At 43.0% G+C, this 25,913-nt stretch overlaps 1 protein-coding gene across 3 annotated transcripts in view; it reads right to left on the bottom strand.

The window, feature by feature from the left end:
* Positions 1–6,561: 6,561 nt before the first annotated feature.
* Positions 6,562–25,913, bottom strand: part of abat (4-aminobutyrate aminotransferase) — a 37,035-nt gene continuing 17,683 nt past the window's right edge. For 2 of the 3 annotated variants that reach the window (XM_020925717.2, XM_055152399.1), the window contains 12 exons: positions 24,201–24,318; positions 24,015–24,064; positions 23,344–23,424; positions 23,115–23,207; positions 22,490–22,558; positions 22,144–22,207; positions 20,443–20,591; positions 19,512–19,649; positions 16,217–16,384; positions 15,665–15,811; positions 13,575–13,686; positions 6,562–11,811 (listed from right to left, as the gene is read on the bottom strand). In XM_020925717.2, the coding sequence (XP_020781376.1) occupies positions 11,690–11,811; positions 13,575–13,686; positions 15,665–15,811; positions 16,217–16,384; positions 19,512–19,649; positions 20,443–20,591; positions 22,144–22,207; positions 22,490–22,558; positions 23,115–23,207; positions 23,344–23,424; positions 24,015–24,064; positions 24,201–24,318 (1,311 nt within the window). In that variant the 3' untranslated portion in view covers positions 6,562–11,689. Of the gene's footprint in view, positions 11,812–13,574; positions 13,687–13,715; positions 14,307–15,664; positions 15,812–16,216; positions 16,385–19,511; positions 19,650–20,442; positions 20,592–22,143; positions 22,208–22,489; positions 22,559–23,114; positions 23,208–23,343; positions 23,425–24,014; positions 24,065–24,200; positions 24,319–25,913 lie in introns of those variants that run through there. The other variant, XM_055152400.1, reaches the window with a different exon arrangement.

Genomic DNA, 25,913 nt, shown 5'->3' with positions numbered 1-25,913 from the left:
AATATTTTTTTTATTTTGTGAGGCACCATCATAAAAGGCAAGCAAGTTTATTTGTATAGCACAATTTGTACACAAAGTAATTTAAAGTGCTTTACAGAATAAGAAATACTTTAAAATTACAATAAAAACAAAACCTAAATAATCATCATAAAATTAAAGAGAGAGAGAGAGAGAGAGAGAGAGAGAGACAAGAGTGCGGAATGGAAAATGGAAAACGTTTCAAATAAAAATAGGCTATAGTGTCCTTGTGTTGGGTTTGAAAATCTTCCCAAATTTGAGATTAAGTGTTATAAAATTATAAAGCGGATTATATGAAGTATGAAGCACAGTGCAGTGTTTGAGGAGGCTTAAATCTGATGTGTGCAGACAGTGAGGAAGGTTCATCCAGAGCAGGGCACGACTGGACCATGAGATAACTGCTGACTTTACACATTTAGTATAAATTTGGGCATAGACTGTACATAATCTTTTAGCTGCGTCTCATCTCTGACTGTTCAAACTCAGATCGTGCATTGTTATTCAAGCATTTTTCACCAATAAAATCCCTTTTTTTTTCAGATAAAGATGTGGTGACTAATTCACTTTGGGCTATTCGCCTTATTCTGGAAGCTGCCGTAGACATCACCATCATGATCCAGATTGTATTATTTTGCATGAGGCTGCCGATCTTGAACTTTAATTTATTTGTTTGGAGGATAAGCCCCTTGAGATGTCTCACTGTCTTGTTTTTGAGGGGGTCCTCACAGTCACAACAACAGAAGGCAGATATAGTAGGACAGACAGTAGGCTACATATAGTCAGAGAAAAAAAAACAATACAGAAAAAACAAAACAACAAAATCAACACAACCATAAACATACACCCTTCCACACATGACTGTTAGGCCAAATTTGAACAAAAACTAAGACAGCGTTCAAATATAGTCACAAAATACAACAAGATGATCAAAAACAATTACATGGATTATGTAAATATTGCACCAGAACATTTTTAAATGAAGGGACAGTAAATAAGTTCAATATGGACTATAAAGCCATTTTAAAGCCTCTAGAGCTCACCAAGGGTTTTTCTGAATTGTACACACTGCACTGAATAACCCAAATTTGATTGATTAAGTGTCTGTTTCCTTTGTAAATGTATAATTTTGATGCCTAATTTTGTGCATTGATAACTGAGTAATGGGTTATGTTTTATAGACATCTAACTGTGCCTCCTCTTTGGCTTACCGTGGCTCTTATATTTACAACATTTGTGGCGACTACTAAAATTAGTAGCTCTCTGACATTTTCGTTTTACAAAAAGTAGCTCACAGGACAAAAACGGTTGGAGACCCCTGCTCCAGATGATGTGTTTACACAAATGAGCCACCACAAAAAAAAACAAAAAAACGTGATTTAAGAGCATAGAGACAAAAGTGGGCGGGGCAGAATAAGGTGGATAAAAAGTGCATTCACACTAACACCACATTAAATCTGAGACTAAATGAGGATTCAAGTCAAAACTAAACCTGCACTACACCAGGACTAAACCAGGACTAAACCAGGACTACACCAGGACTAGACCAGGACTAAATCAGGACTAGACCAGACCCAGGCCGAGTCTACACCAACTGATCTCAAACTGGGCTCCAGACAGGACCATCCTAAAGGTGCATTGTGTAACTTTATTGGTGAACGGTGTATGCCAAATTCTTGTCACCACGGAGTTCTCATTCTGCAGCATGGCACTAAACTTCTTAATCTCCACGGAGACGAGCAGGTGACGGCACCAGGCCAAGCTGTGGGTCAGATCTGTAAAAAGGCAAGCCTGTTTACTGATTGATTTTTCATTTTGTTAAATAAAAGGCCCTGTGTCTCAATAAAAACAAGAGAGATGTGTTTAATGCCATACTGCACAACATGTCAGATAAAGCAGAGACATCTCCATGGAAACAAACAGGTGTCAGACTCATCAGAAAAGTTATATAGTGCACCCAACTGTGTAGATTTACAAAATATTTAGGCTACTCATTGGCTTATTAATGCCATCAGAACTAAAACAACCTGCAGGAACAGAAACACACCACCAGGGGTCAGTGTAACATTAACATTTGTGTCTAGTAGGCTTATCTAAACGATCATTTTGGGTGATGGAAGTTTCGTTTTAGATCTTTTTTTAATATCACAGTGCATGTTTGAGACAGCTACAGCAGAACCTCTTTTGGACAGTCCTCATTCTTTTACAGAGCCTTAAAGACGCATTGCGTAACTTTCTGGCGTCCGTCAAATTATTTTCTCCATAGAGATGTTATTAGTTTGACTGGAAAGTTTCACAGTAGGGTATTAAACCTTTCTATCTCCATGGAGACCAAACCCGAGTACTGCACGAGTCCATTTTTGGAGGGCCACACTCAAGCAGTTCAGCACCGCACCGCACCCGCCTGTTAACCTGTGATTATATCAAAATTAAACCTGCACACTCCCGGACCCATGATAAATCACACACAGATTAAAAGCATTCCAACTGAAGTATCCATCAGAATACAAATTGAAAAGTTACAACTTCAAGAAGTACAATCATAAAAGAATGAGAACTTTACACATCATTTATTTGAGACGGGTGCGTTGGAGGAGAGGGAGCAGCCCAAGAACATCGAGAAAAATCTCGCACACGTCTTACTTGCAAATTGTGAGATTTATTAGGACAAGTTAGACAATGTGAGGGATTTTTCTCTAAGAATTACAATCACGAAATTGAAATTAAACTGTTATGCTTTCTTCAGTACGAATACAAATTCACAGACACAACTTTACTGTCAAAATTACTGAGTAAAACCAACAGGACTAAAACAGGACTAAACCAAAACTGAACCAGGACTTACTGTTGGGACGGGCTTGGAGGTGCAGCACTCTAGACCAAACCAGACCAAATTACAGGTCAAATCTGCGGAGATGCAAACCCGCTCACAGTCAGAATGCCTGTTTTTCTAGGTATTTTGAGCAATAAAACCACCTGTAATTGAATAACTGTCAGGTAGAGCTGTTTAATGTCATACTGTGGCACATTCCAAGCAGTGCAATGAGGTATCCACGAAAAGGTTAGAGCATTTTTCTTCTTTTGTCTTCAAGTGACTTAAAGCATTGCAATGTGAAGAATTCCAGACAGTTCTTTTCAAACAGGAGAGCAGAAGGGAGTGGTTTCCTAGGCTCTATTTGGGCTACTAAAAGAAGTATTGGAGTGCATCAGACCACTGACATTTTACTGCAGGTGATGTTACCATGGTGACACAATGCACAAACACAGCTCAAGAGATTTTAGACAATCTGAAAACAAAATGGATACAAATTTTAATGGTCCCATTTAGACTAGTAGGTCAGCTGGGTACTGTCTGCATATAATTGTTAAGCGTAATATTGTCAGAAAATCAGGAAGTGTGCGCTTAGGATGCTAGTTATTGTCACTTTGTCTCTGAAAGTTGTGAAAAGAGCTTGTTAACGCATCATGTTGAATACTTAAGATGGTCTGAATGCACAAGGTAAATGAGGAAGAACTTTAGACCTCTGCAAACTGTTTAAAATGAACCAATTCAGATTTTTACGTTTTTAAGACAAAAATCAGGTACAGCAGATTATGGCACATTTGGTTATTGATAGTTGTTATGTTATGCGCTGTGTTCAAATATTCAAATATCAAATATTGTCTGTTGAAAATAATATTAGATTGAGTATAGGGACTAAAAATGTTTATTTAAAAGTGGGAGAGAATAAAAAAAAAAAAAAAAAAGGAATTTCAATTCTAAATTGGCCAAAATATATCAATGTAAGGGGGCATAGTGGTGGGTTTATGTTGCACTACCACATTACTTTTGTTTTATTTCACCAAATTTGTGTCGGTTTGCGTGGTCGGGGGGAAATGAAGTTTTATTTTTTGTTTGTTTGTTTTTTGGGTTTTTTTTTTTAATTTGTTGTGGGTGTTTTTATGTTGATTATTGTAATTTGTTAAATGTTGATTATTGTATTTTGTTGAATGTTACATTCTGTTGTCATTAAGAAAAAATTAAATTAGGCAGAGGGGTGTGGTGAAGCAGGTAGGAAGCACAGGAGCACGAGCCACAAGACAACCAGGTGAGCTGAGACAGGAGATCCAAGAAGCACTGAGAGCAGAACAAACAAAGTTACAAAAAGGTCCTGGAAAAACAGCACATAAACCAGGTGTCATCAACCTAAGACCCGCGACCCGACTCTGGTCCACAACACCCCTTTCAGTAGCCCTCCAGCCCCTCTGCCCCTCATCATGTGAACTAGCCAGTGTTGAGCATGAACGAGTTCAAAAGAACGCGTTCATTGAACACGTTCATTTTTCAGTGAACTTTGAACTGAACGCAACACTTTTGTAAATCAAGAACTTGAACGTGAATTTGTTCAAATTATGTATGATGAACGACGTACGTCACTGTTGGGGTTCAGTTAAACGTCGGAATTTGTTTTCACCTGACGAGTGACGATCTGCTCGCACTTCACCTCGCGAAACCACAGCCGCGTGTCAACGCGAAGGCGACTCCCCTGGCAGCTTTAACGGAATGTACGGGCTCTTGTGTCTCTCAATGGGAAGTCAATCAAACTTGACTGGGCGCGTTTAGCTGCTTGTATTTACCTTCTGTACAGGCTGACCACGGCAAACGCAAGGATTTCAAAATTTAATTTCGAAGCACTAATTAACAGTCTATGTGGATCTGGGCTCTTTCACATGATACACAACTGCCCAGGGAGCACAATGTGCTGATGGTAAATGCACAAATACAACAATAGATACATGCTCTCTGTGGATTTTGACGGGGATACGCGCCTACACTCGTGTAGAGCGTCAAAAAATAGGATGGATCCTATTTTCTGAAATCTACACGCACAGGACGTGCTGCTCCGCGCACGTATTATTTTACTTGGTACATATGTCAGTAACGCGCGTCACAATGCCTTTTTAACCTGGATTGAAATGGTGGGTTTTTCGTTTTTCTTCATACAAATTTGCTAAAATCACCGCGATATCAGCAGCGGTGAAACGCCGGAGGTGCGCCCGCGTAGACCGTGATCCTGAGCGAAAGGACCGACGCAGAAGTCCGCGCTCCACTGAGCTATACGCAGCTGACGCCCGATCGCACTCGGGGTTCTCTCAGGGGCGGTCCTAGATTCCAAGTTCTAGTCCAGGATTAGTCCTGGTTTGGTCCTGGTTTAGTCTTGGTTTAGTCCTGGTTTAGTCCTGGTTCAGTTCTGGTTTAGACCTGGTTTAGTTCTGGTTTAGTCCTGGTTCAGTCCTGGTTCAGTCCTGGTTTAGACCTGGTTTAGTCTTGGTTTATTCCTGGTTTAGACCTGGTTTAGTCCTGGTTCAGTCCTGGTTTAGACCTGGTTCAATTCTGGTTCAGTCCTGGTTTAGTCTTGGTTTATTCCTGGTTTAGACCTGGTTTAGTCCTGGTTCAGTTCTGGTTTAGACCTGGTTCAGTCCTGATTTAGACCTGGTTTAGTCTAAAATAAATGCAGCCTTTCATTTACAGATCTCACCTAAATATAAAATGAACTGAACTTTGAACTAGTTCAAAATTAAAATTGTGAACTATAAACGTGAACTATTCATTTTGAACAAGTGTGAACTGAACTTTGAACTAGTTCATGAAAAGTGTGAACTTACACAACACTGGAACTAGCCCTATGAGGCAATCCTTGTCATGGCCTACTTTTTAAAAAAATGTTTGGTAAAACATGTCGGCATCTTGTATTTTGTTGATTTTTTAAATTAAAAAAATTATATTTATATGAAGTATTTATATTTTAAAAATTATGTGATGTATTTACATTTGCCGCTGAATTTTTGTCCCCTGACAAGCTCGAGATCAAACAGTGACGCGCAGAGGACTGTAGTGCTCAAATTTGAGCCGAAACGACAGGGGGTCCTGACGAAAAATGTCATTTTTGGCCATGTCAGGTTTTGCAGACTCAAAACACTTCTGTTTGACTGTGCATATAACTAAAAGGTTTTCATTCCACACTCTTCTCTCCAATGTCTCTCTTTTTTAATTTGAATCTTTATGATTATTTATGTTTTGATTAGTTTTTATTATGATTTTAATGTATTTCTTATTCTGTAAAACACTTTGAATTACTTTGTGTACGAATTGTGCTGTACAAATAAACTTGCCTTGCCTTGCCTTAAAGTATCAGTATGTAGCTTTATTCTTGTCTCCATGGAAACTGTATTGCTTTGCCTACAAGGTTCTGCACTATGACATTAAATTCTATCATTATATTTACGTTTGTATTGCTCAAAAGTACCTTCAAAAACTTCACTGAGTGGGCTTGTCTCTAGAAATCTGACCTGAAACTTGGGCTCTTGATTGTCTCCATAGATACATTTAATGCCATGTTGTGGAACAGTACTGGCAAAACAAGAGCATCTCCATGGATACTAGAAAGTAGCAAACCTCCAAAAAAAATAAGTGACACAGAGCACCTTCAAAACACAACCTAAAAACAGTTGAGCAGAATGTGTTACCTTCAGAGTTTTCCAAAAAGATCCACACACACACAGCTCTGTATACAAAATTATTCATTTATTGAGTAATTAATTGAAGAACATTGAAGCATAGACACAAAGTGTGCAACTGATATGTGGCGTCATGGAACAGAACAGAACATGCAGACAGCAGCTTCTACAGGTGCTCCGGGGAAAGTTCACATTTGTGGGCAACAGGGCGGGCACAGACTGGGGCAGCGGGCACACTAAGATATGGTCTGCATGAGAACAGGGAGCATCCACGGAGTGGCGGGCGGACACCATGGGACGTACACACAGGGACGTGTGCTGTGGCTGGGGGAAGAGCGGCGCGGGCTGGGCTCAGAGGACCAGATGGAGGGCACAAGGTTTAGAAAAGATCTCTCCAAACAAATGAGACAAATGTGTGAATTTAGTCCTTTTACTTCAAATGTTCAAAGCTCATAATTGAACCGAAATCATTCTGTGGCTTAAAGGGGTCACTTTTTGATTGAGGCTCCGTCACCAACTTGTTCCTATGGATATATCACTGCTGTGCTTAGAATGTTCCACAGTGTGACATTAAACAGCTCGACTTTACTTTGATTCAATTACAGCTGGTTTTAGAGCTGAAAATTGACAGAGAAAAACAGACGTTCTGACTGGGAGAGGGGTCGCCTCTCCACAGATCTGACCTGTAACTTGGTCTGGTGTGGTCTCCATGAAGATAGAAAGGCTTAATACCAAACTATGAAACATTGCAGCCAAAGTAGGAAGTCAGATCTGTGGAGAGGCAACCCCGCTCACACTCAGTCATGTCTGTTTTTCTAGGGATTTTTGAGCTTTAAAAGCATCTGTAATATATTAAACGTAATGTTTAGCTGTTTAATGTCATATGGTGGAACATTCCAGGCAGAACGGTGACCCTCGATCTAAAATTTACATAATGCACCTTTAATTCATGACATATTTGAGAACTTGTTTTTTTGTACTGCCAGAGAAAACAATGCTTGAACTTGGTGCCAGTTCTTGCAGATAAATTAACCATACACCAATTTAAACATTGACATTTTGAGTTTGACATTTGTCCTTAAAAGCCCTCACTGCCCTCCATCTGAACTTTAAAGTGTCTATGACAGCTTGGACGACTCATTTCACTAAAACACAGTCAAAATCAAAATCATTGTATTTCACATTTTGCAAAAGAAGAAAAACAAAATGTACACATTTTTCCTCAGGTTGGTTCATTTCACATCCTGAATGACATCACACTAGCAACTAGTGTTGGAAGTAACAGATTACATGTACCAGAGTTACGTAATCAGAGTACAAATTATGAGTAACTGTATTCGGTTACAGTTACTGTGAGTGGTAATTGGATTACAGTTACTTTGTTGAAATAAATGGGATTACATGGCAGTCTAAACCAGGACTAATTCAGGATTGAACCAGGACTGAACCCAGGTCTAAACGAGGAATAAAACCAGGTCTAAACTAAATCTAAACCAGGACTAAAACCAGGTCTAAATCAGGACTAAAACCAGGTCTAAACCAGATCTAAATCAGGACTAAAACCAGGTCTAAAACAGGACTAAAACCAGGACTAAAACAGGTCTAAACTAGATACAAACCAGGACTGAACCAGGTCTAAACTAGATCTAAACCAGGACTAAAACAGGATTTAACAGGACTAAATCATGCTGCGTGGACGTGTCTCTTCTTCTATCAATAATATTTTCAATAAGGTTCAGTAAAGTCTGGGCTTTTTATTTTCTTTTAGCAGACAAAACATCTTACGTGAAGTTATCCTAGTCTTTGTTTCTCTACAGCAAAGCAAGTAATCCAAAGTATTCAGATTACGTTACTCACTTTAAGTAATTTAATGGATTATGTACAATGTCACCAGTGTATTTAGAACTACTTCCTGTAATTTTCCAAAGTATTTTTCAACTTTTCTTCATCAATTGCGTCTTGATTGGTGTAAAACTATTATTTATATTTACAATCAGTATTATCCCAACAAATGAAGTGCAAATGAGAGAACGGTCAAAGTCACATGCACTTTAAACTCATCCCACACGCACACGGCCTCTTCCCCCGGGCTTCATTTCCCAATACAACAGAAACAGGACTAAACATAGGCCTTCACAGACGCTAAAAAGTACAAGTACAAGTACAAGTACGTGGATAAGACATTCACCACTGTCTCCTATAGTGTTACTTCATACAAAAATCCCCCGACAGACGCTGGATACGTGTCCACCACAGGGCTACAGGGTCAGTTCTTATCAAATACCTATTACAACTGTACAGCTTCATCCATGCAGGACGCAAAACGGGAGGGATTACCAACCAAATATGGCACAAAAAAGTCCAACTAAACTACTGTATTCATCATATATTGTTGTTCTTACTCTATATGATTCCATTAGCATTATGGGACGTGTGGTGTTGCCGTGGCGATTGTGCTCGTCTGAACCTGGACTGGATTATAAAGAGTAGGGACATCAGTTAGTTTGACATTTCAACCCTGATTTATTGTGCGCTTTTCAGAATCCAGGTTAAAAAAATAACAATAAGAGTAAAAAAATAAAAAAGAAGATTAGCAGCTCTCTCCTCTTCAGAGTTAATATATTAGCGAGCATAAAGGGCGTAGTGGTTTATGGGGCGGACGGTTCAGTGTTTCAAATGTTATGGCAAAGATATCCCAGTTTAAACATTACCAGAAGATTCCAATTTAAAGCCACAGTGTGTCATTTCACTTCTGCTTTCTTTCACACCTTCACCTGCATTCTCTCCTCCTCTTCATCACAAACGTATTGCTCTTCACTGTAAACATCGTAGACATTTGAACTACGTTTATCTACTTTACTTGTCTCCATGGAGATGATGTTGCTTTGTCTGGAATGTTTCACAGTGCTAAACTCAACAAATATTGGTGTCTCCCAGGGTTGTGTTTTGTCTCCACTGCTTTAATTTCTGTATACACACAGCTGTAGGTCCGCATATGAGGGCAGCTACATGATGAAGTTCTCAGATGATATTGTCCTCCTCTCTCTCCTGCAGGGAGTAAACTCACACCACGGCCGAGCTCTACCTGCTTTCATTAATGCTGTGATAATGATAACCTGGATCTAAATGGAGCTAAAACCAAAAAACTGGTTGTGGACTTGTGGAAAAAAGTCCACAGCCCAATAACCAGCTCCATCCATGGGGAAGCAGTAGAAATGGTGGACTCTTAGAAGTACTTGGGACTGTGTTTGATTCCTCGCTAAGGTTTGGTAAAGGTAAAGTTGTTGATTGATTGATTAAACTTGTCTATCTCCAAGGAAACTGACTCCAGGTCTGATTTGTGGAGAGGCGGCCTCGCTCAGAGCTACAATATGTTTTTCAAGGTCCCTTTCTGCAATAAAAAAAAAGTTACTGATAGGGAGGTCTAATGCCATACTGTGGAACATTCTGGACAAAGCAAGTCTTACAGGTTATTATCAAACATATATTGACCTATTCCACATCATGTTTCTGCTGTGTTTGGTCACATTTCACTCACTTACAAGTACTGAAAATTGGACAGGGTCTGGACCATAGACTGTATAAACAAGTGGACTCAGTGAGTGTGAAGTACACACAGCATATGGCTCCAGTCAAATGAAGCTCACTCAGGCCTGAAGTTATAGCGGAGCTGATTGGTCTGTTATTACTGTTCATATCTTTTTTTAGGGACAAAATAGTGAAATCCCAGGATCATGTAGAGACAGTGTCCTGTCGAAATGAGCTGCCTTGTCAAAATAAGCTCCAGCAGTCTAAATCGACAGTGACGTCTATCGGTTCACTCTGCCCTGTCGAAATAAGCGACCTTTTTTTTTTTCGTTTACAGTTGTAGAGATCAAATAAAGCCAAACCCTAACCTCTCCAGTCTGATACAGATTTCTTTGGATTAGAGACGTGAGTTTGATGTTATTTGCACACGCTGATCACACTTTACACCTTAGTTATGTCAAATTTCAACTGTTTTATATACATGTGCATGGTTCATTTGGTCGTATTCAATTTATCCATCGAATAATGCTCCCACTGTAGAATCAATATTATTCACTCATTTAGATGGATTTGGGTTGAGGTAGCTCATTAAATAAGAGAAAGAACCACTGAAATCTTTATATGAATAGTGATAATATCATATTTCACAATAATATCACAGGTTACAATGTGAATTTGCTATTATAATATAGTGATATTTTATTTATACAGCACCTTTCTAAACAAAGATACAACGTTTTGTACTCATGGAAACAAAATAAAACATAATTTAATGAAAATGATAATGATAAAATCAAATATTAAATCCAAACTGTTCAATCATCTAACTTAGGTTTTCTGCCGCAAATTGAACACGCACATGTCGATGTTTAACTGAACAAACACACAATAAAACCAAAACACTTTTAAAATGTGACTTGTTACTCCACTTCTGCCTCGGGAGCTCAAATCGACGGTGCTTGGTGGTACTGTGCACGTGCAGTAGCATTAAGTAGCTCAAATCGACGGGTAGCTCAGATCGACAGGACAACTGTTAAAACACATATTTTAAGACCAAAATGATGACTCTGACAGCAGCATTTTTTGTTTCAATAAAAAAGTGAATCATAACCAGAGTCAGTGGAGCCGAAGTGCACCTGTGTTCACTTCCTGTTTGGAAAACCGTGGCTAGCGGTTTAGCTCTGTCCATTTCTATAAACAGTCTATGGTCTGGTCGGGCATTTCACTGAGAAACTCTGGCTTTAAATTGGATCTTTTTTCTCTATTGTCGACCTCGATTAAAGGTTTTATATCACGCATTATTTGGCTACAACTCTTCATACTTATTAACGTTGGTATTTGACGTGTTACCAATTTAAACATCGTATAGTACTTGTATAATGCAGTGCTGATTTCTGATCACATACAATGCTACAGTGGCCAGCAGAGGGCGCAGGGACTTGACAGCAGCTACTTTATAACTAAAGCTAAACCAGATTGTAGCTAGCATAATATACGACCTTTAATTTGTTCATATGTGCTATTACTTCAAAAGTGCATTCCAGCCTCTCTCCAGCGCCCCCTGTGTGTGAGTGTTTGGAGGTTCTTGTGCTGTAGACAGGTCTGAAGGCAGTCGGGTTGGTTGGGTTCCTGGTGGTTCCTGGTGGTTCTACTTGAGCTGAGCCAGGATGTCATTGAAGATGTTGAGGAACAGGGCCACATGGTACTCCTTGAAGATGAGGGCGGGGCGGAAACGGATGGAACGGTCTCCACAGCCACCCAGCAGGACTCCTGTACGTACACACACACACACACACACACACACACACACACACACACACACACACACACACACACACACACACACAGAGAGCAGGGCTGTCAAAAGTATTGAAAATCACATACTAGTCGATATTAAATCTAGCATGTTTAAGTTAGAGACAGAGCGACGAGCACAGCACTCACTTCAGCCCATAGGGGGCACCACTGCACACATGGGACTGTGCTCTGTTCCTGGTCTGTAGAGACGGGGCTGTTTAGGTTTAATTAGAATCACAATACTAATATTTGTCTGTATTATTATAATACTTTTATGATGTGCCTGCAATGTCAACAAATACACATTTACACAGACACAGACAATCAAGACTCACTGCTGCACTCTTCTAGCCTGATTCATCAGCCGGTTTCACTTCTTAGAAACCATGAACCCCCTACACAGAGCGTCTGTGTTGACAGACATCCACCTCCGAAATGTTCTAACTACACGTTGAAACAACGCAGACAGCAGAGGAAGCAACGCAGACAATAAGGGCTGTGACTAGTTGTCTGTACCACCGCACTACAGACATTTCCTGTTCTCGGCTTTCCTTTCTTTCAATATACCTTCAGTATAATAATGTGTTCAATGCAGATTTGTGCATATTTGTTTACGTTTTACAGAAACGAAACTTAAAACCACATGGCTAATTTGAATAAACTAAGCGCTCAAAAAACAGCTTGCTCCTTGCGGTGTGCTGCTGATGGTGAGCCTGTTCTGTGTTTCTGTCATGTTGGAGATGGTTCATGTTAAACTTTTCAGAGATTATACGTCTGCAGGTTGTACACGCAGACTGTATATATGACTGGACATATATCCTAGCCCTCTAGTGTTTTGGCAGTGAATTACTTCGCGGCGTATGGACCTCGGCGCAGATCCATAAATCAAAAATGATGGCAACAAAGAAATGGCGGCAGTGCGTGTAGAGTCGACACAGAACTATACTTCACCCTTTACAGTGAAAAACCAAAAGTCCCTCTGCATGCTCTTTGTAACGTGTCTATTCTGCAGTTTGTCTTCTGTACACTTGACTGATGGAGGCCTTTGACTTTAAAATACCAAATCTTCAAATATCTTATTTAGTTCCACTTTAAGTGAGCAGGATTCCTTAAACATGTGACTGAAGCAAAACACAACTTCAGTTCTGTGTTTAAAGTGAAAAAGTACAACACACTTTAAAGAGAGAGAGTCAGAGCAGCTGAGATGGGCCGTGGTGTCGTGGGCAGTGTGTTATCTGTGCGACACATCTGACACATCCGACACTGTACACCTCCTCAGCAGAAACACTTTATATCAGGCAAATGAACACAGATCCTGAGGCGTGCCCCTGACCTCCGAGCACATCCAGGTCACCACCAGAGCACAGGCACCAGCACACGCCCTCCAACCACGAGGTACCCAGTCCAAAACTACATGAGCACGTATACGAGCATAGAGGAGCAGGAGACTCCTTCTAACCACAAGGTACCCAGATTAAAGGGAAATGTGTTTTTATCAGGGTTTTAAAGGGACAGTACCTTTGTCACTGGCCTTGAGTACGAGTACACAGAATAGTAGCAGTACACAGTAATAGCACACAGAGGAGCAGTACCTTTGAGTAGGAGTACACAGTAATAGTAGTTGTAATACACAGTAATAGTACACAGAGGAGCAGTACCTTTGTCGCAGGCTTTGAGAAGGAGTACACAGTAATAGTAGTTGTAGTACACAGTAATAGTACACCGAGGGGCAGTACCTTTGTCGCGGGCCTGGAGCAGGATCTTGCTCCTGGTGGGGTCATCACAGATGTCCACAGCACAGAACGTCCCCTGTCCCCGGGCACGACTCAGCAGGCCTGGGTACTGCTCCTGGAGACACAAGCACAGTCAGGAGAGGACAGTAGTACAGATGCCCTCCCTGTGTCTCCATGGAGCCTTATTCTTTGTAAAAGCTTCTAAAACTGTATTTTCGACCTCTGTAAACCTGTTGTTGAATGCCTGGGCTGGGACTCTTGGACGAGTTTAGCCGTTCAGATTTCAGTCTTTTGTCAGATGTGATAAAACAAAATGCAAATTTTATATGATTTTGAAATTAAAGAGGAAGAGTCACCTTTCTCGAAATGGGCCGGTACAAATGTATGGGCGAGGCTTTTAAAGACAATATCCAGAATAACGAGTTTGGTTGAGATTCACATAAGGCATTGGCTGCTGTCTTTAATCATTTCTTTGAGAACACTAATCCAGTTGGTTTTGTGTGGAGAGAGATATGAACAGTAAAGCAGGTCAGACGTGAGCATGTTGTGCTGGATTACATTTACAAATATAGAGGAGAAACCACAGAGGCCCTGCACAGCCATTTATAACCAACACACGAGCAGCACACACTCGAAAAGAAAACACTCACTATAAACTGTCAACTCTAGACTCATGGAGACAAGCTGGTGTCAACATCATGCAAGGTTACAGGTCAGATCTGTGGAGAGGCGACCCTGCTCACAGTGAGAATGTATATTTAAGGTAAAAAATACCACGGATAAACACAAGATACATGTTTAATGCCATATAGAGACAAGCAGGTGGCAGACTCTCCACACAGTCACATCATTTATACTGAATCCGTGTATCATTCGTTCATTCGTTTTTCAATATAAAACCAAAAATAAGAAAACGAAAAAACAACAGTTTTCTTCGTTATTTGTCTCCAAAACCAAAATGAAAAAACGGATAATGATTCGTTTTTTCAGTTTTCGATTTTGTGTTTAAATGAAGAATGGAAAAAACGGATAACGGCCGTTTATGTGACTTCCGTTACTGCGATGCTGGACTTTTGCACCGCGTACGGACTGAACCAGGACTGATCCAGGTTCGAGACCAGACCGGGACCAGAGCGGGACTGAGACCGGGACCACACCGGGACCAGACCGGGACCAGAGCGGGACTGAGACCGGGATCACACCAGGACCAGAGCGGGATCAGAGCGGAACTGAGTCCGAGACAAGCGGTCCGAGCGGTTCCGTGTCATCGTCTCCGCACTGGTTCCGTGCGGGGAAAGTGAGAATGTGCTGTGGACTACAGGTCCGGACGAGCTGCTCCAGTCCTCCGCGCTCAAGAACCGCGGCTGGTTCCGAGGTGGTGCAAAGCATCCAACTGACGATTTCACACCAACGAAAACGAACCGAACTAAGAGCTTTTGGTTCAAATGGACCAGGTCCGGGACCAGACCGGGACCACCAGAGCGCTACTGAGACTGGGACCAGACCGGGACCAGAGCGGGCCTGAAACAGAGACAAGACCGAGACAAGACCGAGACCAGATCGCAGGCTCAGAACCCACGGCAGGGCCGGAGCTCGAAGCTGAGGCTTGGACCCCGTGGAGGCTCAGAGTCAAAGCTCGGAGTCCGCCCCAGTCCCGCTCTGGTCCTGGTCTGGTCCCGCTCTAGTCCCGCTCTGGTCCCGTTCTAGTTCCGGTCCGGTCTCGGACCTGGATCAGTCCTAGTTCAGTCCGTACCCGGTGCAAAAGTTTGGCATCGCAGTCATGGAAGTCACGTAAACGGGAAACGGCCGTTATCCGTTTTTTCCATTTTTCATTTAAACACAAAATCGAAAACTGAAAAAACGAATCGTTATCCGTTTTTTCATTTTGGTTTTGGAGACAAATAGCAAAGAAAACTGTTGTTTTTTCATTTTCTTATTTTTGGTTTTATATTGAAAAACGAATGAACGAATGATACACGGATTATACTGATCCAAAGCAAATATTTTAGCTGTTTAACATAAAACAAAAAAGCAAGCATCAAACACTGACACTAGAGGAGAGCATATAAAGTGGAGTATATATGCTAGAGTACCTGTAGAGCGTAGAGCCCCTGGAGCAGAGCCTTGCCAGACCTCCTCACCTCCTCCAGGAGGTTCTCTCTGCGGATCACGTTCAGGACCTCGATCAGGAACAGGTTCTTAGACGGGTCTCCCATCCACGTGTTGAAGATCCGGTAACCCTGAGAACAGCACACATCATGCACACATCATGAGTCCAGGGCTGTCCACCTGTGCTTCTACTAGTCTTGTTCTTATGCAGCTGGGGAGCTCATGTTCCCAGCCTGATCTGAAGGAACATGACCACCTCTGTGTGTGAGATTTAAAATAGTGAGTATACCTGCTGTGTTTACAAAAGGAAATGATACATCTCTTCCCAGACTGCATGAGCTCAGACTGAGAGGGATCTTCTATCATTTTGAGTGCACCAAAGTGATCTAATGTTAGTAGTGTTCACATATTTTTAACATACAACTATAGAACAGGTTCTCCTGTCAGTGCAGGCTCCAGTCTGTCCAAGTCTACTGTGAGTATCATGTATCATTTTACTGGAGGAGACAGAGGGGGACAGAGGAAAGTGGAGTCACCTTGTCAGCCTGCAGCTCGTCCTTGTGATAGTATCCTCCAGTCAGCATCTTCTTGCTGAAGGACACGATGTCCGCGGGGTCGTCCAGGCCCCAGTGCTCGTGAGCCCAGAACTTCCCTGTGCAGCCTCCTCCAGTCTGCACCTCATCCACGTGGAACGCACAGCCATGCTAGAGCAGACACAACAAGCACACATTTCAAAGGCCTGTTATTACACAGACTCTCGTGATCTTTAAGCCATGTTCTAATGCTGTTACCTCCTCAAAAACAAACCTATGTTTTGATTCATTCACACATTCGAATCACCCTTCATTATATATCACATATATCTCATTCATTATATATGTCCTGCAGCCTGGGCATCACAGCAGCGTCTGGGGGGAACCAGGAGAACACGACAGGAAAAGTCTCATTCTTATTCTGCTCTGGTGTTTCGGTTGATGATGCAATGGTTCATTCTCTCAAAGTATTTCCTCTAGAACAGGGGTCTCAAACTCAAATTACCTGGGGGCCACATTAGATAAAGTCTGAGTGAGGCTGGGCCGCATTGAGTATTCGATAAATAGCAGTTGCACGGGAAAAGAGGAGAGAGAAAGAACAACACGCAACACACTTTCTTAATCTTTAATAACAGTTCAGAACATGAAAATGTATTCAGAACGTAAGTTTAAACTAATGCGTCTACTCTTCTTCTTTTACCTACTCCTTGCTGGTTGAAACCTGGCTACGCTTCATCTTGTACAGCTGAGAGATATTTGGCTTGCAGGAGGAAGCATATGAGATCCTCAGGATAGATTGAAGATGCTCATCAGTGAGCCTTGACCTGTATTAGGTGCTTTCACACCGACAGTATTTGGTGCACACCAAACGATCCATTCGAACCAGAAGTGGTTAGCTCGGTTCGTTTGCGTTGGTGTGAAAGCGTCAATCGGACTCTGACCAGGACCAACTCAAGTGGGCCGAGACTTCAAAAAAGAGGTGGTCTCGGTTCGCTTGAATCCGCACCAAATGACCAACTTTGGTGCGGTTCTTCTGGTGTGAACGCGAACCCGGGTCCAAACCACAGACAGCAGGTCTAAACGAACTATTCTAGATGCATCATGGGAGAAACGCGTCTCCTGCCTGTAATGACGCTGTACGACTCCAGCGCAGTAACAGATTGTTGTCCAGACGCAGCCGCGATTCATTTTCGAAATATTTTACCAACAATGGCCAATACAGAGAATGTAATACACGAAGATCAGAGCAAGAACGTGCGAACGTGTGGCTCCAGAGTGAGTCAAAAATGGGGTGTGTACTTCTGTTCAGGACCTGCACAGAGGTCCCTTTGTTCCCCGTGATCATGTAGGAACCAGCATTTGTTATTTTAGGCTTTAATTAATCAAATAATTTTATGGCAATAGGCAATCGCCCATTCAATTGATTCACCTTTAAAAAATGTCCTGCTTTTAGCCTAGTGTGAGAAATACAGTCGGACTAGATCCAAACCGGAGTCCCGAACCAGCGGGAGCAGCTCCGGTTCTGTCCGGGCTCAGATGACGTGGAGCGGGGAGTGAAAAGCGCTTTTCCCGGGAAGAACCAAATGCGGACACCAACTAAACTGGATTCACGTTCTGTCCGGATGCTTTGCACCACCTCGGAACCAGCTGCGGTTCTTGAGCACGAAGGACAGGAGCAGCACAGACCTGTAGGTAGTCCACAGCGCATTCTCACTTTCCCCTCAGCGCGCAGACGGAGGAACGTACCCGCTCAGACCCAGTCATTGCGCACTGGTCTTGTTCGCCACCGTCTGGAACCAGCACATGGAGGACAGAGCCTCCGGACCATCTGACCAACGCGCTTGTAGGACGACAGAAGACCAAGGACCAGACTCCAGCGCCGTCCTGAGGAGCTGCGCGCTACGCTGAACGCTGTTGGCTGCTGCTGTTACCCGAACTCAGAACTGATGCGGTGAGTTTGTAGAAAGTTCTACGTTGCTGTTTTATGAGTTCGTGGTGATAATTTGAGATGAGGACGCCCGCGGTATTAACAGGGAACATCAGTATTGGTTACTGGAGATATCGCTGTTCTACCGGGATACAGAGGCTCGTTAATCGGACCAGTTTTGGTTCGTTTGCCGGTGTGAAAGCGGACCACACTGGAGTGTATCTGCTTCTCGTATGTCAAACATGGATGGAAGACGCTTGTTTTTGCCTCGTACTTTTTGCTAACATGTCGCCAAGCCTCTGGAATAGATCAGTGCAGTTTTGTGGTGCTTGCATATTGATGGGACAGCTGTGTTTGCCGCTGAGTGCGCGTGGATTTCGGCGACGCACAGGTGGAGCTTGGTCATCGAGTTGCCAGCAAGTTACGCACTGAGTGTTGAACAGGTAAACAGACTGTCAATGTCTTTTTATTTCTTATTAGCCCCTCCAATAAAGGTCCCATACTTCTGAACAGGGGAATTGCGTCAGCGCCTCCTCTGCGCTCTGATGCTGTGGTTGTGGGAGCGTAAAGTGAAGTGCGCACACATGTACCACCACGTGTGGTTTGTTTTGGTTCTTCGGTGATGCCTTATGTGCACGTGTACTTGTATTAACAGATCCACTTAGACTCGTTCCTTCACAACTGCTGTAAATTGAGTTTTGGGACGTAAACTGCGTTAATAATCTGTTGTGAATCTGCATGGGCACCGATTGCAGCTTCATCTGTCAGTGCGGCCCGCGGTAGGGGGGTGGGATTGTGCGTACATCTACCACGGGCCGCACTGACATTATTCTTTGGAATCAAGTGGAGGGCCGCAAAAAATCCTTCCGCGGGCCGCAGTTGGCCCCCGGGCCGCGAGTCTGAGACCCCTGCTCTAGAAGATCTCTGAGTCTTTCTGCCACATTTGCTGTCACATATGGTGTGAAAAGCCTGTAGGATCTCACATGCCCATAGCTACCTCCTGAGCTGTCCTCTTGCACAGTCTCCCTGGATATGGGAAAACAATTCATTTAGTCTCTTCTGTGTGGCCTTTGAACGTGCTGCACTTCTTAGTTGGTTAAAATCACATGTGATGTTAAAAACTCAAAACCCCTAACATTTCAAAAACTGTTCATTGTATGAGGCAGGTAGCCACAAAAGCAGTCAGCTACCATGTTGCCATGGGAACAGTTGATATCTACATCTCCAAAGCTCAGAATACTCTGTTCTACCTTGTGATGTCATGAGGTGGTAGTTTTCGAGTTAATGGCTACCTTTTACCTTTAGTTCAGTAGAGATTGGAAATTGCAGGACAGATCTGTGAAAAGGCGACCTTGTGCTGAAGCTTTGTACCTTGCGTGCGATGTTCCGGAGGCTCTTGAAGAAGTCTGGAGAGGCGTGGTTGTCTCCTCCCTCCGCCTGGATGGGCTCCACCACAATTCCTGCTACGGGTTTGCCCTTCTGCCTCCAGCGCACGATCAGGTCCTCCACCTGCACCACAGCACACAGAGCTGGCACAGCGCACACACAGGTATACACTGTATGACAGACGTGAACTGAAGAAGTGTGACATCACCCATCAGTTTCAGGTCCAGCCAAATAAAGCTAATCAAGGCTGGCAGGTCTGGAGGCTAAACTGCTGTAACCAGAGCTCAGATTTGGAAATCTGAGTGCAAAACCAAAGAGCCAACCAGGAGCAATGTTGAACCAGTGGTCTGGCAGGAGACAAGGGCTTAGCACCAAGGCCTGATAGCTGTCAATCAAACCTGCTGCTAACACTAGCAGGAGTGACATCGGGGACAGAAGTGCCTGATTTGTCTGTTATTAAAGTTCATATCTTGATTTAGGGACAAAATAGAAAAAAACCCAGGATCATGTACAGAGAGTTAATAAGAACATTATAAGCCCCAAATGAGTCTGACAGCAGCAGTGACAGACAGAGGGGCGACTATCAGGCAAGATATGTCCACTTCTATACAGCCTGTGCACACAGGGCTTTCACACATGTGGTGTGGGGCCGTAATGTCAAGAGCTTCTGTGTGAGTCTAGAGCATGAAATAATACGAAATTAGAGATGAAAGCTTTTAATTTACAAGAAAAAAGACACAAATCCCACAGGATAGAATGTGAACAGACTCAATATCTTCTAAAATCTTCTAGGGTTTCAATTGAAATCAAATTAAGGGAGGAAGAGAGAGAAAGGAGAGAAAAGAAAGAAAGAGAGAGAGAATAAAAAAGAGAGAAAGAGAGAGAGAGAAAGTAAAGAGACAGAGAGAAAGAGTACCTCCTCGAGGCAGCGGGCCTCCTCTGCAGCGTTCTCCCGAGTGAACTCCTCCAGAGGATACTGCAGTCTGGGGAAGGGCGCGATGGGCCAGTCCAGAGACGGGATGTCCAGTTTGTGGATGGCTTTGGAGTGAGTGGTGGCCAAACACCCTGCACACAGCACACTGTCACACGTGTGTACAGACACTGCACACAGCACACTGTCACACGTGTGTACAGACACTGCACACAGCACACTGTCACACGTGTGTACAGACACTGCACACAGCACACGGTCACACGTGTGTACAGACACTGCACACAGCACACGGTCACACGTGTGTACAGACACTGCACACAGCACACGGTCACACGTGTGTACAGACACTGCACACAGACACACTGTCACACGTGTGTACAGACACTGCACACAGAACACTGTCACACGTGTGTACAGACACTGCACACAGCACACTGTCACACGTGTGTACAGACACTGCACACAGCACACTGTCACACGTGTGTACAGACACTGCACACAGCACACTGTCACATGTGTGTACAGAGAGTGCACACTGTCACACATGTGTACAGACACTGCACACAGCACACTGTCACACGTGTGTACAGACACTGCACACAGCACACTGTCACACGTGTGTACAGACACTGCACACAGCACACTGTCACACGTGTGTACAGAGAGTGCACACTGTCACACTGTCACACGTGTGTACAGACACTGCACGCAGCACACTGTCACATGTGTGTACAGAGAGTGCACACTGTCACATGTGTGTACAGAGAGTGAACACTGTCACATGTGTGTACAGAGAGTGAACACTGTCACACGTGTGTACAGAGAGTGAACACTGTCACACGTGTGTACAGGGAGCGCACACTGTCACACGTGTGTACAGGGAGCGCACACTGTCACACGTGTGTACAGAGAGCGCACACTGTCACACGTGTGTAAAGGGAGTGCACACTGTCACATGTGTGTAAAGGAAGTGTACACTGTCACATATGTGTACAAAGAGTGTACACTGTCGTGTGTAAAGGGAGTGCACATTGTCATGTGTGTAAAGGGAATGTACACTGTCACATATGTGTACAGAGAGTGTACACTGTCATGTGTGTAAAGGGAGTGCACACTGTCATGTGTGTAAAGGGAATGTACACTGTCATGTGTGTAAAGGGAATGTACACTGTCATGTGTGTAAAGGGAGTGTACACTGTCACATATGTGTACAGAGAGTGTACACTGTCATGTGTGTAAAGGGAGTGTACACTGTCACATATGTGTACAGAGAGTGTACACTGTCATGTGTGTAAAGGGAGTGTACACTGTCACATATGTGTACAGAGAGTGTACACTCTTATGTGTGTAAAGGGAGTGTACACTGTCATGTGTGTAAAGGGAATGTACACTGTCATGTGTGTAAAGGGAGTGTACACTGTCACATATGTGTACAGAGAGTGTACACTGTCATGTGTGTAAAGGGAGTGCACACTGTCATGTGTGTAAAGGGAGTGCACACAGCACACAGTGATACACACAGACTTGGACAGAGTTGCGGAGTCATTTTGGTACAAATGACAAAAAAAGTTTTCTAACATGAAAGTCAGTGGACTTTAAGAACAAGTTCATAATCACTAGAGTCTGTAAAGTCCTTTTCACAAGACTGCTCACAGAAGAGGGGGACAGATGTGAGGTACATACCCAGAGTGCGCCCATGGAAACCACCCATAAAGGACAGGATACTGAGGTCAGGACAGCCCGGTTTCTGCAGGGGACACGGACAGAGTGAGGAGGGGACGTGATGAGGAAGAAAACAGAGTGAGGAGGGGACATGGTGAGGAGAGGGAGGACATGGTGAGGAGAGAGAGGACATGGTGAGGAGAGAGAGGACATGGTGAGGAGAGAGAGGACATGGTGAGGAGGGGACGTACGGGGAGAGTGAGGTGGGAGGGGACACAGGGACATAGTGGGGTGAAGGGGACACAGGGGACAGTATTATGGATGGGACATTTGAGGAGCTCTAGAGGCACACACACAGAGCACTGACCTGGTTGATCATGCAGGAGGTGAGGTCCTCCTGTGTGGGGCTGGGGCTGGGTCCACCACGCTCTTTATTCTGCACAAAACACACCAGGGGATGTCAACAAACACATGAATAAAGCAAAGATTTATTTTAGTCATTTATTAATTTGATATTCATTCATTAATTGAATGTTTTGTTTAATTAATTGTTGTTTTAAATAGATTTTTATTTATGTCTTTATTTATTTAGTTCTGTATGTAACTTTCTGGCAGAGGATTTGCCACCTTCAGGTGTCCTTGAATATGTTATTGCTTTACCTTGAAATTAGGTATCGATATCGGTATAGGAACTGAAAAAGCTGGAATGGTGCATCTCTACTTGAAATGTTCCATAGTTTGGTATATAACTGCACTTCACCTCACTTCACCTGTCTGTCTCCATGGAGACAAGCAACAGCAAGGATGTGTCTTTTTCAGGGTTTTTTTGAGCAGAGTCCTTCAGATTGAGTCTCCATGACTCACAGTGTCACCTGTGCTGACATCCATCTCAAGGTCAAAGATGTCAAATGATTGGATTAATGGAATACTGCTTAACACAAACAAACAAAACACTAAACTAGTGTGGTGCAGTCTTTTGTCCCCTCTCTCACCCTGTACCAGATGAACATGGCTTTGTAGGCGTTCTCATTAGAGCAGGATCCACAGGCCATGGTCTGCACCCGAGTCATCCCACTGGGGGCCACCTGTGTACAGACACACCATCACAAGTCCTGCCACAACACAACCAGAGGGATGTGTATGTGTGTGTGTATGTGTGTGTGCGTGTGTGCATGTGTGTGTGCATGTGTGTGTGTGTGCATGCGTGTGTGTGTGACTGACCGACAGCAGGCTCTCAGTGACTTTATCGGGGAAGTTTCCTGGAGGCAGGATGCCGAGAGCAGGCCGGTTCACGAATGTGCTCTGTGAGGACAACAGCAAAACTCACATCACATCTGCACCAGTAATGTTGATGTATTCAGTGTGAGACAGTAAACATTCATCAACATGTGTTAGTTCAGCAGGAAATCCCTCATTTGTGGAGTTCTCAAGTCTCATGATCAGCCTCATGCGTGACACATTTTCACAAACTCATTTATACTTTGACTCTTCCTATAAAGTCTTTTTGTGCATTTGGCAGAATAAATCCTAAGAACAGTCGGGATGCACAGAAATTCTTCAGTTTCAAAACATCCAGCCAAAAAAAATCTAATTCTTGCCTAATTGTAACTTGCATTTGATTACAAAACATGTTAGTGAAGATATTGAGGCAAACAGAGGCTATTTGCTCTAACAGATTTTATACAGGCTGTTGTTGTCTGTGCTACCAGTGACACGCTCAGTCTGATCCAGTCACTGCACACTGCACACACACCTAGTGAAAAACTAGGTGTGTGTGCAGTGTGCAGTGTGCAGTGTGCAGTGTGCAGTGGCCATGTGCAGTGTGCAGTGTGCAGAGTGGCTGTGGGCCATGGTTCAGAGCAGTTGCAGGAGGTGACAGTGTGGTGGCATACCAGGTTGTTGGAGTCGGCCATGAGTTTGTGCAGAGCCGGGTGATTGTAGCCTGAAACACACAACAGAAAGGTCTTCAACTGGAGGGCTGCAGAGGACTAGAGAGCAGAGGAGCAGAGTGGTACAGAGGAGCAGAGGAGCAGAAGAGCAGAAGAGCAGAGGAGCAGAGTGGTGCAGAGGAGGTTTACCGATGGGGATGGAGGAGATCTGGGTGTACACGTCTAACATGCGGTTGCCATCCACATCCACCAGGTAGTTCCCGCGGCTCTCCTCGTAGTTACAGAAGAAGTTGATGGCGTCGATGTTCTGGAGACACAATCTGTGTGAGATCATGGAACTACACTCTGAACATCTGCACACAACATACACCTCACACCACACATCTGCACACAACACACATCTCACACTACACACTTGCACACACCTGCACACACCTACTCACACCTGCACACAAGGCATCCCACAAGGACAAGGGTTTGCACCATTCTTATTCACTCTGAAGCTGTTTGTTTTAACGCAGTGTTGTTAATGGAGCAAAAGCTCTTCTCAAAAGTGAGACAAACCATGAGCTGAATGTGTGTGAAGCCGATGCCATCTTGAAAGTAAGCAATTCAAGATTATTCAAACATGCATGAATCATTCTAAATTCAACTCTGGGTGAGTTCACTCCCAATTCAACTCCGGGTGACTATGACATGACCCAAGACTTGGTATTGTCTCAGTTGAACAGAACATATTCAAACTCCTGTTACATACTGATATGGACTTAAACTGCAGAGGGCACAGCTCCAGGAGCAAAGGTTCATTATCTACAGCCTCCTGTTTTTCTAACATGACTGGAGCATTATACATGTGGAGTTCAAAATGGGTGTTGAACAGAAAAAACAAGAAAACATGGATCACTTGTTATGGTCAGAATATTCTTAGAAATCTTTGAATGAATCCTAGTTCCCTTTTAATTAGAAACGGTTAAAAACCTTATCATTTTATTAGAAAGCTTTATTACTGGTGATATCCGAAAGTAAAGATAACATTGTTGTGGTTATGTAAAGGGCATAGACCATAACAAGAGTCTTGTATGTCACAGCGTTATCAGTTTATTAGCACTTTGACGGGTTCATTCAAAGTTAAAAGGCTTGTGGCCAAAGCTGGAGGAGCTGAAGCTGGTCATTTTAGACATTTTTGCCCAAAATGTTGAATGTTTGAAAACTTTAAAACTCTACACTCAAGAAAACTGTTTAATTATCTTACCTATCCTGTCAGCATAATAAAGTACCAATTTCATAATCGTGTCACAAAGTCTGCGTGTGCACGGATTCATTATATGAACTCACACTGAAGCAGGTCCCATAATACATACAGTAGTACACATAACAGTTTGAAAGGCATCCTGTTTTTTGTTCATTAAAAACATAATATGCCCAAGTCTAGTGGTACGACCTCACACATGTTCACTGTGTTTAAACATCCAAAATAAAGATACTTGCTCCTAACATTGTGTCGTTTTATAGGGTTTTATAGCAGATTTCACCACTCGTCTGTATAACATGAAGAGTCCTACACAACTTTATCACCCACTGCATTATTTTAAAATAAAATAGAAAATAGAAATGAGTGCACACTTCATTAATTATCACAAGGTTATGCTCCAATAAATAACTAATAAGTGAATGAACTGTAATAGAATGATGTCACTGATCATGTGTCACAATTAAACTGATGTTGCTTTAAACTCATGTTACACCGAACATATCTTACAGATTTGTAACACTGTCTAAAAAGACATTGACATTGAAAAAAAAAAAAAAAGTAATAAAATATAATAATCTGCCTTAAATAGGTTCAAAGTCTAGGTCTAGACTTTCATGTCATCAGCCCACAAAACCACATCCAAAATGCAC

This window comes from Boleophthalmus pectinirostris, unplaced genomic scaffold, assembly GCF_026225935.1.
Source record: "Boleophthalmus pectinirostris isolate CB_2022bp ecotype Guang Dong unplaced genomic scaffold, ASM2622593v1 HiC_scaffold_17, whole genome shotgun sequence".
NCBI lineage: Eukaryota > Metazoa > Chordata > Actinopteri > Gobiiformes > Gobiidae > Boleophthalmus > Boleophthalmus pectinirostris.
Note: the sequence above shows the minus strand (reverse complement) of the source record. Positions and strands in the feature narration are given on the sequence as shown.